This window comes from Ambystoma mexicanum, chromosome 7p, assembly GCF_040938575.1.
Source record: "Ambystoma mexicanum isolate Mex_15411 chromosome 7p, UKY_AmexF1_1, whole genome shotgun sequence".
Taxonomy (NCBI): Eukaryota; Metazoa; Chordata; class Amphibia; order Caudata; family Ambystomatidae; genus Ambystoma; species Ambystoma mexicanum.
The window spans coordinates 475,114,411-475,130,151 of NC_090939.1; the positions used below are offsets into that span (position 1 = coordinate 475,114,411).

General features: G+C 47.2%; 1 protein-coding gene across 5 annotated transcripts in view; it reads right to left on the reverse strand.

Annotated features, from left to right (window-relative positions):
• The window catches only part of KDM6A (lysine demethylase 6A), a 1,954,130-nt gene that overhangs the window by 1,289,997 nt on the left and 648,392 nt on the right, over nucleotides 1-15,741 (reverse strand). For all 5 annotated transcript variants that reach the window (XM_069636498.1, XM_069636499.1, XM_069636495.1 and 2 more), the window contains exon 9: nucleotides 2,903-2,996. In XM_069636498.1, coding sequence (XP_069492599.1) covers nucleotides 2,903-2,996 — 94 coding nt within the window. The remainder of the gene's footprint in view (nucleotides 1-2,902; nucleotides 2,997-15,741) is intronic.

The window sequence follows — 15,741 nt, forward strand, 5'->3', positions numbered from 1 at the left end:
CCGTGCTGTGACGTCATTTGTGAACATGTGATGTTATTGTGCGGACACACACATACGCGATTACATCAGCAAGTAGCCTCGACTGGATTCCATTCACAAAGGGATGCGGCTTGAATAACACGCTGGCACTCAAACACGGAAGAGAATTACGTGTAAAGTAAGAAAAACAAAAGCTTGAGCACAGAGCGCTATTCGAGTAGGTACTATAGAGCACTTCTAGTACTACTTCATCTTTAATCCAGAAAAAAGACCACATCTCTGCCGTCAGAAGGAATGCCCACTGGCTCCCCATCCTTAAGAGAATCCACTTCAAAAGCCTCACCATTACACATAAATGCCCAGCCAACACTGCCCCCAAATACTTCTCAAAGAAATTCAAGAAATCCCAAGCAACCAAACCAACCAGAACCTCCTTGTCCAACATACTCCTCACACCCAAATTCAAACTACAAAAACCTGGAGGATGCAGCTTTCCTCTAGTCTCATCTAAACATTGGAACGTCCTTCCTGCACTTCTTAGAGGTGGCACCTGCTACTGGTCATTCCGCAAAAAAAAATCGAAATGTGGCTATTCTCACTAGATAACTAACTCACACTTTAACTGTACTTCATATACCCAAGAACGCACTGTACTAATCCATACGAAACCTAAAAATGCCTATATGTAACAACCATACACTGTATGCCCAATGTTTGCTTTGTACCAATCCGAAGGAAACTTAAGAATGCTCATAAGTGCCTGTAAAAGCGCTCTGATGCCTAAGCGTTTGGTGCGCGATAAAAATCTGCACACACACACAGCAGTTTCTAGATGCGCACCCCCCTCCCCGTTCTGTACGAACCATTGCAGCTACGGCACCCATCTAAGAAGATATGATATGATATGGCATTTGTAACGTGCCTATACACAAGTGTTTCAAGGCGCGACGAGGCAGGGGGGGGACAAGGGGAAGACAGACAACGATCCTACTAGGCCAGGTGTCATTCAGATCGCGCAAGTGCAGGGGTGGGGGGAAGGGAAAAGTGCAAGGGGAAGGGGAGGGGGGGGGGGGAGTGCAGTACAAGGTAAGTAGCGTAAAAAATAATAAATAAGGCCAGCTGGTGGCAAGTGCAAGGTAGATGCAGAACAAGTGCTGGGAAGGGGGGCTGTGTACGGATACAGTGACAGTCCTGCAGTGCAGGGGGGTGCCAGGGAGGCAGTGCAAGTGGAGAGTGGCTGGGCCCTGGACCGAGGTCACTGAGAGTGGCCCAGTTGCAGATTCAGAGCAGATTCAGTGAAGAATTAAAGCTGTTCAGCAGGGGAGAGGGAGAGAGAAAGCAGAAGCAAAGAGGAAGGTTTTGAGGTGCTTCCGGAACCGGAGGTGGTTCTCCTCAAGTTTCAGGGAGGCAGGAAGGCAGTTCCAGAGGGAGGCCCCTGCTGCAGAGAGAGATCTACCCCCAGCTTGTTGCTTCGAGAAGCGGCTGACCCTGAGGGAGTTGGAGACGGATGAGCGAAGGGCTCGGGAAGGAAGATATTTAGGAAGAGAGAGTTGAAGGTATTTGGGCCCCAGGCCCCAGAAGGCCTTGTGGACAATGCAGAGGGTTTTGAACTTAATCCTCGCAGCCACTGGGAGCCAGTGTAGAGATTTCAGTCCTGGAGAGATACGGTCCCTGGGCTTGAGGCCAAGGACAAGTCTCGCAGTTCTGTTCTGGATGAGTTGCAGAGGGCGGAGAGTGGAGGCAGGCAGATTAAGATAGAGGCTGTTACAGTAGTCCAGCTTTGAGAGAACCAGGGCTCGGGAGACAGTGAGCTTCTGGGGGAAGGAGAGGAAGGGAAGAATACCTCTGAGGAGGTGCAGCTGGTAGTGTGACTTCTTAGAGACGTCTGATATATGAGGAGAGAAGGAGAGTGTGGAGTCGAAGATGACCCCAAGGTTTTTTGCCTTGCAGGTAGGAGCACGAAGGGGGCCAAGGGATGCCGGCCAGAGAGCTGCAGGGAGACTATTCCGTTTATATGAGGGATGCCTTCATCAGACTACGTATTTAGCAAAGAATCGCCCTGGACTGCCGGGAAGGGATCTAGCTCCCTCTACCCTCTTCCACCAGTCTTCTTGAGTGACTTATTTTTGCACTCTTGCCCTGGGTTGCAATACACAAGGAAGTAGTAAGCCGCAAGCTACCGCCCTAAATACGCGGTCAGGAGATTTTGCTGATCTTGAACAGGTGTTTGTTCAAGCTGTACACATGACGGGCACCATGCAAGTGAATTATAGAATATGGATCGCAAACATTATCCTGACATTAGCTAATATGCATTTTGTTCATTATTTTCTCCCACTCTGATATGCAGATCAGTGCAGATTGAAAGTTGAAAAATGAAAAACACATGAAATATTGCCCTTGACGAAGGGATTCAAGTCCCGAAACGCATAGAGCTCATGATTTTAGACAGTGAATAAGAAATTCATGGATTATCTGTATCAAATGAATTGTACAGTAGGATTTAAATATTGCATACATTTCATTATAATGTATGCTTATGGATTAAATCACTTGAAGCTGGATTCTGAAAATGTTCATGTATGAGTTACTTTTGTGTGAACTTCACGTTCTTTTTGTTTTGAAAATGTAACTCCACATAAACCTTAATTGTTGTTTGTTCTGACAAACATATTGAGTGTGCAGGGGATGAGAGTGTTCCACAGACGGACACTGATTCCTCTTGTTCACAATTTCCTCAACACACTGGCACAATGGGATTGTCTTAAAAATATTTTTCCTGTAAACTATTATCTCTTCATTCTTGGTTAGGTTCTACGGTACACTGGTATGACAAAACAATTATATTGGTACAACTTAGATTGGCTGGCTTCATTTATTCATAAAGTAAATCTTCAATTCAGTTAATGAAGGTTGTACATACCTAGCTGCTGTAAAACTGTTGCTTTCACCTGGCTAGGTAGGCTTTCTGTCTGTAAAAGCTGTTCATAAGCTTCTTTTGCAGACTGATACTTTCTCTGCCAATAGAAAAATGAAGTAACTAGAAACAGTTGGCTTAAAAAGAACAGATCACAGAATGATAAAAATGCTACAATAGGGCAGACCAAGTATCCCATATGCACGATAAAATGACTAAACCCATAAGACCTTGGCATTATGCCTGTATGCTAAGAGAATAAATGCAGTTTCAGAACTTTTCTGTTTCAATCAAGCTTTGCAGTTCTACTTGCATCAATGTTTCTGTTCTGCTACATATGGTACAACTTTACTTAATTGACATTCCCTTCTGCCCCCGCTCATCAGGGGGGAACCAGACAACTTAATACGTGCATTGAGACATAACCTACTGATCATTCAGAATGTCCAAATGGTCACCAGTGACTTAATATTTGCATTGCACCCAAGATCATCGTGATTCAACATTAGTGGATTCACAAAAAGCTGGTACACCAGTGTTAAAATGGATTTCTAGAATCTGGCCTGGTGGACAGATGTTAGGAGGCCACGCTAGTTATAGTGAACAGGAAACTCAGAGGTTTGCCAACGCCCAAATCAAAGTAGGTGAATGAGCTTTCAAGGCTTATTCTTAGGAGTGTGAGAGTGGAGTCAGACGGACTCAATGGGTCCACACAGTGACAATTTACACTGATGCACAAAAAAAATATTTATTGCAGGCCTTCTGAACACTGAAAAATGAATCTAACATAGTATTTTTATTGTTTTTTAATTTGTATTAATTAAAAAAAAATAGGTTTTTACAAAATTAGTAAATGTTTCCTTTCTTAGTCCTTGCGTTACAGCAAAGTAAAGTACAGATTTTCCCATCTTCACGATGTTAACAGAAGACCCAGGTTCATCTTTAAGTAAAGAGTATCGAGTCTGTTCAATTCAGAGAATTGCCGTAGGTAATAACTCTAATTTCATTGTCATTCAATGCAGAACGGGTTGACTCGTAGGGAATTTAACGTGCTGAAGAATTTTGAAGGTCGCAAGTAACCACTTTGTTGAATCTCCAATAATCAGCCTGGTCCAACATGTGGGTTTGTCCATCAACACAAAGTTCGAAAAGGTGCGTTTCAAGTAGCGTGCTCTTATCTGTTGGTTGCCCTGACACTGAAGTAGCAGGTGTCGAACAGTTTCTTTTTCAGTGGTTGTGTTGCAGAAGCGAGAAAAGCTGGTTACTGAGAGGCCTCCGATAGCCAAAATTTAGTTCGTAGAAAGGAGATTAAGCCTGGCTCGCAGGAGGAGGTTGCGTCCCTGTCTACTCGACATTTCTTGATGTAGCTCGTTAAGTTTTCTTGTGTTGCTTGGGAGGTGGGACATCCGTTTGTTTCTGGCAGCCGCTTAAAGCGTATATATCCAGTCCCGCTCCTTTCGTTTTTTGTTTTTATTCTACCTGGGATATTGAGCAACATCTCTTCATCGCACTTAATTGACTCGAGCAGTGCAACATTTGCGTTTCGCCAAAAAGTAAGCTTTTTACAGCTCCCAGCCTCCATTTCCTGGTTAATGAAACAAATGATGGTGCCAGGATAGCAAGAGCAACTGGTAGAAAAAAGGCAGAAGGTAATAAATCAAATAATTTTTATTTTATTTAGATTTGAGTGTAAACATCATCATTGGACATCTTTAATTCATTTTTTATAAAAAAAAACATCCTAAATTTCGGGCATTCAAACATTCATTCAGCTCATTCAGATCCTAAAACATTTAGATTAAGTTATTTTAAGAATTTAAGAAAGTTCAAATTCAATTCCATTGCGTTTCCTAATAGTAGTTCACTCCAGACAAAATATCGACTATTAGTGCCCATGTATATGAATCTTCTTTATCAAACAGGCTTCCTGGTAAATAGTTTCGACGTGGATGATTATATCTGTCTTCATCAGGATTGGAAGAACATTTTACAAAATTCTAAAATCAAACCAAAAATTTTATAAATTTCAATTAAAATACTGTTTAAAATAAACCATACTGTCCCTTTTCACTCAGTTACTCCCATCAAACAACAAAGTCCAAACCAGGGGAGAGGCCTATATGGTCTATCTCTGTACCCAACTGAAGTTCAGCTTACTGGAAGGACCTTTTAACCATTGTTCCAGTTCCTAATACTCACAAAATGCCTAAATGCAGCACATGTCAAGGAAACCACAAAGTATCTATATGTGTGGTTTCACAACCCCATCTACCTATATACAAGGTTGAACGGTAAATTCAGAATGAAAAAAACATTGTTTCCCAATCTTTAGACACTGTCAGTTAGTGCCAACGTGCTCCCCCTAATCACACACCCTGCCTCCTGCATGTCTTCAGTTTCAATAAAACAAAAGACGTACCTGAGAACCACATAAGGTTCGCCGTCTAGTTAGTGCTTCGACAACCTCTGGTATATGTCAGAGGTGCTGAATATGGTTTAAATTTCAATAGTCTCTGGTGTACATCAGAGATGCAAAGGTTAAGCCAACCCTGGAAAACAGACAGAAACACACAAGAAAAACGTATTAGATCCCAGTGTGTATTTTACTCTAAAAGCCCACACTAGTGGGTCTAACCGGGTTCAAGATAGAGTAACCCAAAAGCATACCTTCAAAGCGAAGGCTTTTATCACACCGGCTCAGTTGTCATCAGTGAGAGAGGCATTCTGCCTCTAATGCAATCTTCTTAGATCTTATTCAGCCGCCTCGTGTGTACACAAAAACGGGATGCAGAAGCAATGGGTGAGAGACACAGTTCCCTCCGTGTAGGGGCTCCTATTCCGTGTGTGGTTACGATCTAAAAGGAATGTCAAAAATCACATGCATGAGCTTCTTTGTGCGCACTATACTGTCCAAAAAGAAGTTGTGAGGCGAACGGTGGAAGGGACAAAACATCCCACTTACCTCACACTAAGTTCCAAATCGGACGCAGGTCACAATCACTTCCGAGAAACCGAGGCGACACCGTATATTAAACTAGTCCCTCTTTGATATCAATCGTTCGTTTCAAAAACACAAACAGCGGACAAATGCTGGAGTGGAGCCTCGGCTTCTCAACATGGCGGATAAGGTGCCATTTAAAAACATATTACACCGCAACAGTCCGTGCGGGTTAATAGTGGTTGAATATCTAATACCATTAGAGACTACATATAAAAAAGAGAGAGAGACTTAACTCAAACGAGCTAATTAAGTGATCAAGAATTAATACTGATGGTCATAGCAAAACGAAGGGAATGGGAGAGAAGATAATGATATCTGAGAATGTGTGAAAACATTCAAAATTCAAAATTGCAGATTACAACACCGGTTCACATAAAAAACAAGGGGGGTACAGCTTAGTGAGGTCTGCATTGTGGACCTTATTACTTTCTGCACGCCACCTACGGCCCTGTATACCTTATAAATACCTACCCGACGCAGAGCACGGTAAGGAGATGAGTAAAGAGCACTCAATTCCACTCCTCTTGTTGGTTCAGGCCTCTATTGAGGCTGTTGGTGTAATCTATCCACCACTGTTCTTTCTGAGATAATAGCGCCGTCACATTGGCCGCATCTGTGCCGAAAACCTTTTCTACAGCCCACCATTTTACATCTTCTTGATTGTGATTAAATTCCACAAAATGCGTGGTCAAGTGGGCATTCAACTGCCCTGTTCTGATTTTAGATCTATGTTCCCCTATACGTAATTTTACGGCTCTAGTCATCTTACCAATATATGCCTTTTTGCAAGGGCATATTATTACGTAAATTACATTGGAACTAAGGCAGGTGGTATGTTGCCTCAGTTTCCAATCCCTTTCATGGATATTAATAACAGAGGTGGCAGAAGTACCGGAGCAGTTGCAACAGTTGCCACAGTGGTAATGTCCCACAATCAGGGGCATACCCCAGGCTGCAGTAATAGTCAATTGAGTATCTTGTACTTGGTTTCTGTCCGCCTTAGATACCCAATTTTTAATATTCTTCCCCTTTTTGAAGGCATAGATAGGTTTGGGTAATTTCAGCATATTCAATTGGAGTAAATGTCAATGATTAGAGATGATTTTCTTAATTTGGTTGTGCTGTGTATTGAATATAAGCGCACAGACTATTTGATCATCCCTCAGTTTTTTTTCGGTTGGGTCTTTTCTCAATAGGACCTCTCTGTGCTGGTATCGAGCTTGTTTTTTTAGAGTGTTTTAGAAGTTCTCTAGGATAACCTCTCTCTGTCAGTCTCTCTTCAATAGTGGAGGCTTGCCTGGTGAAGTCTTCGATTTGTGTGCAGTTTCTGCGAACTCTTAGAAACTGCCCATAAGGAATATTAGATTTCAAAGACTGAGAATGAAAACTCTGATGGTGCAATATTGTGTTCCTGTCCGATTCCTTTCTGTACAGGTCCACAACCAAGATCTTATCGTCCACTTTTATCAGCAAATCTAGAAATGCAATCTCCTTATTGCTAGTCTGAATGGTGAATTTCAAATTGGGATTTAAATTATTAATCCATATGAAAAAAGCATTGTAATCCCCTCTGGAACTATCCCAAATAATAGGTATAATGTCGATATACCTCATAGAGTTTCAGGGCAGATTTAAATGGATTAGATTTTGTCATAATGTTAGACTCTTCGAAATCCCACATATAAAGGGTGGCATAGTTGGGTGCAAATGATGCCCCCATCGTCGTGCCCTTTATTTGCATATAGTACGTATTTTTGAATCTGAAGAAATTCTTAGTAAGTGCAATTTCCAGTAATTCCACCAAAAACTCGCTGGGGACTGAAATGTTATCTGTCCTAGTTTGAAGGAATCTTTTCATGATCCCCAGGGAATCAACCTGGGGGATATTAGAGTATAAAGACTCTACATCCAAAGTGATAGGTATATCATTATCACTGTTGAAAGGCAAAGATTCAACCATTCTTATGACATCCGTTGAGTCAGAGAGCTAGGTGGGAGTGTTTTTAGCCAGAGGTTTCCAAAAGAAGTCTAAATATTGATCGATTGGTTCCAAAATGGAGCCGCTCAGTGATACAATAGGTCGGCCTGGTGGCGCACTCATGCTTTTGTGTATTTTAGGCAACATATAGATAAGCAGAGTCCTGGTGTTATTGGGTAATAAGAAATTAAGTTCTTTTTGGGTAATACTTTCTCTTTCCCCAACGTTTCAATTTCTTTCCGAATACTTTGCAAGGGGTCTCCTTGTAATTTAACATATACCTCCTGATTATCAAGTTGTCTCATAACCTCGAGATCGTATTTCATGGCATCCCACACTACCACTCCTCCTCCCTTGTCGGCTTTTTTTATCACAATTGTTCTGTCTGATTGTAAGTTCGTAAGCCCTGCCCAATCTTCTTTAGTAAAATGAAAGTATTTTTTGGCAGGCTTCCTCTTGTCTTTATTCTCATAAATGGCATGGAAATCTCGAAGTATTGCCTTTTCAAAAGTGGCAGTCTCTTTGGATATCATGTTCAACGAGGGAGTAAACCTAGATGGTGGTTTGAACGGTGTATTAGAACTCAGTTCCATGGATGAAATCTGAGTATTGCCGAAAAAGTCTTTAACTCTAATCTTGCGGAAAAAACTCCTTAATTCTGTTTCAACATCCATTTAGCTAGGATCCTTCATTGGAATGAAGGAAAAACCTTTTTCTAATACGGAAACTTCTTTGGGTGTCAGAATCTTATCAGACAGATTGTAGACAGCTGAAGGGGGACTTACCTTCTGTAAGCCCTCCTTCTTGTCTCAAACAAGTTTCCTAATGGAGGTGGGTCTGTTTGCGGTGGAGGAAAAGGGAGTTCTTGGAGAGGATAAGGCTGCATCTGCCCAGGTGGGGCAAACCCTTGTGGGTAAAAATAAGGAGGATATTGGAAGAAGATATTTTGTCTTGCTCTCCTTTCTCCTCTTTGGGAGCCTCTGTTCCGTTGTCTATAATTTTGCTGATTACCTCTCCTACCTCTTTGGTAGCCATCTCCTTCGTCAGATGAAGTGTCTGAAAAAGTAACCTTCTTGCGAGATGGTGTCCGTATTATTATCTGGATCTCTCCAATTAACCGGACCCTGATGGTCCGCGCTAAGGTAAGGGTATGCTATTTCTTTAGAAAAGTTTTTAACATCTTTAATGAGCTTTTCAATTTTTTTCACAGTGGTAATTTTAATGAAATCAGTCACTAGGGATTGGAAACTGAGGCAACATACCACCTGCCTTAGTTCCAATGTAATTAACGTAATAATATGTCCTTGCAAAAAGGCATATATTGGTAAGACGACTAGAGCCGTAAAATTACGTATAGGGGAACATAGATCTAAGATCAGAACAGGGCAGTTGAATGCCCCCTTGACCACGCATTTTGAGGAATTTAATCACAATCCAGAAGATATAAAATGGTGAGCTGTAGAAAAGGTTTTCGGCACAGATGCGGCCAATGTGACGGCGCGATTATCTCAGAAAGAACAGTGGTGGATATACCACACCAACAGCCTCAATAGAGGCCTGAACCAACAAGAGGAGTGGAATTGAGTGCTCTTTACTCATCTCCTTACCGTGCTCTGCGTCGGGTAGGTATCTATAAGGTATACAGGGCCGTAGGCGGCGTGCAGAAAGTAATAAGGTCCACAATGCAGACCTCACTAAGTTGTACCCCCTTGTTTTGTATGTGAACCGGCGTTGTAATCTGCAATTATGAATTTTGAATGTTTTCACACATTCTCAGATATCATTATCTTCTCTACCCTTCCCTTCGTTTTGCTATGACCATCAGTATTAATTCTTGATCACTTAATTAGCTTGTATGGGTTAAGTCTCTCTCTCTCTTTTTTATATGCAATCTCTAATGGTATTAGATATTCAACCACTATTAACCCGCACGGACTGTTGCGGTGTAATATGTTTTTAAGCGGCACCTTATCCGCCATGTTGAGAAGCCGAGGCTCCACTCCAGCATTTGTCCGTTGTTTGTGTTTTTGAAACGAACGATTGATCTAAAAGAGGGACTAGTTTAATATATGCTGTCGCCTCGGTTTCTCGGAAGTGATTGTGACCTGCGTCCGATTTGGAACTTAGTGTGAGGTAAGTGGGATATTTTGTCCCTTCCACCGTTCGCCTCACAACTTCTTTTTGGACAGTATAGTGTGCACAAAGAAGCTCATGCACGTGATTTTTGACATTCCTTTTAGACCGTAACCACACACGGAATAGGAGCCCCTACACGGAGGGAAGAACAAGTTACTTTCTTACCTGGTAACGTTCTTTCGATGGGATGGTCCGACGACGTATTCCATATCTATGACAGGTAATCACCACAGCTGTGCTGCTTCGGAAACTTTTCCGGCGTCTGCGTCCTGCGTCGATGACGTCGATACGCCGACGTCTAGGACCTCCTCCGACGTCATCCGATGTGATAAGTAGGACGCACGACGCCTGTAGCCTCAGTTGTAGTTTTTTCCCCCAGAACGTGTGACAGAAGTCAACTGCCAGTCAGACACAAAGCCTTGCGGAACGTAAGCTGCAATCGCAAAAGAAATTCTGCAGCGGGGAAGGCAGGGCGGGAGCGATATGGAATACGTCGTCGGACCATCCCATCGAAAGAACGTTACCAGGTAAGAAAGTAACTTGTTCTTCGAGGGGATTGGGTCCTCCGACGTATTCCATATCTATGACAGACTCCCAAAGCAGTACCAGAGCAAGGAGGAGGGAAAGAATTTATAAACAAAATTAGAATAGCCAATCAAATAGCAGAGCAAAGGACCGCCTTGCCAAAGGCCAGATCCTGCCCTCTGATGGAATCGAGGGAATAATGCCGTACAAATGTATGTACTGAAGCCCAGGTGGCTGCATCACAGATGTTGCGAATAGGAACACCCCTCTGCAGGGCAGTAGATGCAGCCATGCCCCTGGTAGAATGGGCCCGCAAGCCAGCCGGTGGGTCCTTACCCGCCAAGCGGTAACATTCCGAGATGGCCAAAACAATCCAGCGGGACAAAGTCTGTTTCGTCACAGCTTGCCCCAAACGCTTACCAGCGTAACCAATAAAGAGTTGATCGTCCACTCTGACCCGGGACATGCGTGAAACATAAAAGATTAAAGCTCTCCTAGGATCAAGCCTATGGAGCCTCTCCTCTTCCTTACCAGGATGCGGAGGAGGATAGAATGCCGGAAGAACAACCTTCTGGGCTAAATGAAATTCCGTCACTACCTTCGGAAGAAAAGAAGGACGAACTCGAAGGACAACCCTGTCCTTGTGAAATACAGTGAAGGGTGGCTTAACTGAAAGTGCCTGCAACTCACTCACTCTGCGAGCGGAAGTAACCGCAACTAAAAACACAGTTTTCAGAGTTAACAGCCTCAAAGGGCAAGAATGTAAAGGCTCAAACGGAGCACCCATAAGAAACCTAAGAACAAGGTTTAAATCCCAACCGGGCACCAGGAAAGGTGACGGAGGGAACACATTAGTGAGCCCTTTCAGAAACTGTGAAATTAAAGGGATCTTAAAGTAAGAACACTCATCAGACGAGCGCTTAAAGATGGACAGCGCTGCCAGGTAACCTTTAATGGTACCCACTTGCAAGCCCCTGTGGGCCAAAGAAAGCAAAAAGGACAGAACCATGGGGATGTCACATGCAAAAGGATCCACATTCCGAACTCTGCACCAGTCGCAGAACTTACGCCAACGGCAACTGTACAGAGACTTAGTTGCTGGCCTTCGGGCCGAAAGCAACACCTCCATCACGTCTTCAGGGAGGTCCCAATCCCTATACCTCAACCTTGCAGAAGCCAAGCGTGAAGGTTGAGGGATCTGACCTCTGGATGGAGAACCAGACCCCCCTCCCGTGAGAGCAGATCGTCTCGGTAGGGAAGACGACGTGGAGGGCAGATGGACAAGTCGAGAAGGTCCGGGTACCACGTCCTCCGAGCCCACGCCGGAGCAATGAGGATCATCCGGGAACCGAACTTCCGCAACCTCCGCAGCACTTGCGGGATGACGGGGACTGGAGGAAACGCGTACAGCAGCGGGAACGACCAATCCACCACGAACGCGTCTCCTAAGGCCCCTCTTGGAGGAAATTCCCGCGAGCAGAACCTCCCGCACTTCCGGTTGACACTGGAGGCGAAGAGATCCACTAGAGGGGTCCCCCAAAGGGCGAAGATCTCCAGGAGAATCTCCTGAGCCAACTCCCACTCGTGAGAGATCGCGCTCTGCCTGCTCAGAGCGTCCGCCGTCACGTTTTCGACTCCGGCCAGATGAACTGCCGAGACCGAAACTTCCTGCTGGATGGCCCAGAACTCGAGCTGCATCGCCTCCCTGCACAGAGGAAGTGACCCCGCCCCCCCCTTTTTGTTGAGGTAGTGCATGGCCACCGTGTTGTCCGTCAGGATCAGGACATTCCTTCCTTGCACAGTCGGCAGAAAAGCCTTCAGGGCTAGCCTGACGGCCCTCAGCTCCAACAGATTGATATGGAGTCTGGACTCCGACGGAGACCAACGACCGCTGACTGTCAGCTCGTTGGCATGAGCTCCCCATCCCGTGAGGGATGCATCCGTCACGATCGTCACCTCCGGCCAGGGAAGCCAAAATGGAGCCCCCTTCATCAAGTTGCCTTCGACGGCCCACCACAGAAGGTCCCGGGCGACCGAGGGCGGCACCTGAATCGGGTCCGACATCCTGCCGGAGGACTGCGACCATTGCATCTTGAGTGCCCACTGCAAAGATCTCATGCGCAGGCGAGCCTCTGGCACCAGAAGAATGCAGGATGCCATGAGGCCGAGCAACCTCAAGAACTCGAACGCAGGGAGCGTCTGGGCATGCTGAAACTTGTGCACCATCTGCTGAATGTGAAGAGCCCTCACCTGGGGAGGAAAACACTGCCCCAGGGAAGTGTCGAGCACTGCTCCGATGTACTGGAGCCTCTGCGTTGGCGTCAAATGGGACTTCTTTAAATTGAGGGAGAAGCCCAGCCTGTGGAGGGAGTGGCAGGTGACGGACAGATGATCCAGGACTTGCTCGGGAGAGCTCCCCCTGATCAACCAATCGTCCAGGTAGGGGTAGACGTGAATCCCCCCTTGCCTGAGATGCGCTGCCACCACCACCATGAGCTTGGTGAAAACCCTCGGGGCGGAGGTCAATCCGAACGGCAGGACCCGAAACTGAAAGTGCGAGTCGCCAACCGCGAACCTCAGGTACTTCTTGTGCTTGGGATGGATCGGCACATGGAAGTAAGCATCCTTGAGGTCGAGTGACACCAACCAGTCCTGAAGCTGAAGGGCCTGGAGGACTTGAGAGAGAGTAACCATCTTGAACTCGCGCGCAAGTCCATGATGGGTCTCAATCCCCCGTCTTTCTTGGAAATCAAAAAATAAGGGGAATACCATCCCTTGTTCCTCTCCGCTACAGGCACCAGTTCTATAGCGCCTTTCTCCAGCAGGGCTTGAATTTCCTGCGCAAGGAGCGGATCCGGACACTTCAAAGAGAGGTTCCCCGGTGGATTGTCGCGAGGCCTGTGCCGAAAGGGAAGACAGTAGCCGTGGGCTATGATCTCCAGAACCCACACATCTGAAGTAATGGCTTGCCACTCTACAAGATGCTGCGCCAGCCTTCCCCCAACCGGCGAACCATGGGACATGGCCTCATGACTGAGTAGGAGCGGCTGCGGCGTTACCCGAGGGCAAAGAGGTAACTGCCCGAGCGGCCTTGGCACCACGGGTACCCTGTCGTCCACCTCTGGTACCCCTGCGTTGGCCTCTTTGACTGCCAGCTCCTCTCGCTCTACTGAAGGATGAGTAATAGCGAAAGGAACCACCCCTCCACTGCTGTCCCCTAGGACGAAAAGGCGGAGGTTGGCGAACTGCAGCGCCCAACGACTTCGCTGCAGCTTTTGAGGTCTGCAACCTCTCAAGGCTCTCGTCAGCCTTGCTGCCAAAAAGGCGTTCACCATCAAAGGGCATGTTGAGGAGCCGGGACTGCACATCAGGAGCAAACCCCGACTTCCGCAACCACGCAAACCTGCGTATCACGGTGCTCGCCGCCATGGACCCACTGACGCAATCAGCCAAGTCCAGACCCGACTGAACGGACTCACACATGGCATCCTTACCATCCAGGACCATAGCAAGGAAACCCTCCCGTTCAACCCCTTCGGGAATATGTTCAGCCGCTAACGCAACACAGTTCCACAGAGTGTGCGTGAAACGTGACAAGGCACAAATGGAGTTGGCCGCCTGAAGCGCCATACCACCAGAAGAAAACACTTTCTTCGCCCAGCCATCAAAACGTTTGTCTTCCCTATCAGGAGGGATGGTAGGGTACGACGCCTGCTTTGCCGGGGCCGTGGCCGCCTGCACCACCAAACTCTCCGGAGTGGGGTGCCTGGTCAAGTAGCAGGGGTCGCTACTGGCTGGACGGTATTTACGCGACAAGGATCTGCCCACCGCCGGGAGACTCTCCGGAGCAGTCCAAGCCGCCGCCACCCTTCTCTGTAAAGCCATATGGAACGGCAGAACCGGGTCAGTTGGGGGACCAACATCAAGGATGTCCGTCAGATCATCCTGCACAAACTCCCCTGGGGGAGCAGACCATCCCAAATACTCAGACACCCTAGCCATAAGGCGCCGGTACGAGGAATCGGCATGGGAGCCAGGCTCAGGCCTACAAAAGTCCACCTCCGGGGAGGTGTCCAGTCCACTGGCATCATGCAGTGACTGCCTCAAATCGTCAAACTGACTATGGCCCGAGACAATTTCATCAGGCACCAGACTAGGAACCAGGCCATCAGAATCCTCATCCGCCTCTGAAATAAATTCCAGGTGGCGAAAAGGCACCCGAGAGTGCTTGCTCTTAACCAGAGCCTTCCTAGGGGGTACACCCGTGACACGGGGCACCTCCGACACGAAAGGCGTCGATGGCGTCGAGAGGATCGGCGTCGAGGAAATCGGCGTCGACGTCAGAAGCAGCGCCTCCAGTATCGGTGGCGTCGACACAGCCCTCGAGGCCGGAGCCCCGAGCGTGTCCCTCGACGACCTGAACGTCGACGGCCTCGACGACGTCCTCGAAGCCGGAGCCTCGAGAAAGCCTGTCGACGCCCTCGACGCCTCAGACGTCGACGTCTTCCTCGAAGACTTCACAGGAGCACACGGTCTCGAACGCGTCGAGGACCGGGACCTGGAACGGGTACGGCGAGAACGAGCCTCCTTGTCCGAACGGGACCGCTCCCGTGACTCGTGCCGACCACTCATGCGAGCGGTGTCTCTCGACCTCACACGGCCGACCCCACTCGGGGGCGCGGACGGCTGAGTACCCTGCGACTCAAGAATCGCCAACATTTTCTTCCCGAAGGAAGCCCATTCCTCCGGCGTCGCACGGCTGGTGGGGTAACCGACGTGCCGGGCAGAATCCTCGGAAGAGGACCTGGAAGGCGACCGGTGACGGCGCTTCCGAGAATGCCTCGAAGAGGCTGAGGAGTGGCGAGACCCACTCCTAGAAGAAGACCGACGAGACTTCCGACGATGACGCGGAGAGTCACCCCTCGAATCATCCGTCGAAAGCCCCGCCGACTTCGACTTCCGGGGCTTGGACACCCGACCTACCGACAACTTCTTCATACGTTCGCGTAAGGCTTTGGACGTGAGCGACAGGCAGTCAACACAGTCATCCGTGTCGTGGGCCTCCCCGAGGCACCAGAGGCAGGCGTCGTGCGAGTCAGTCACCGACATCTTGGACCCACACTCCCCGCACTTCTTAAAGCCCGGACGCGGGGTTGAAGACGAAGTAGAAGACATCGCCGAAATTCACAAACGAACAGGTTCGAA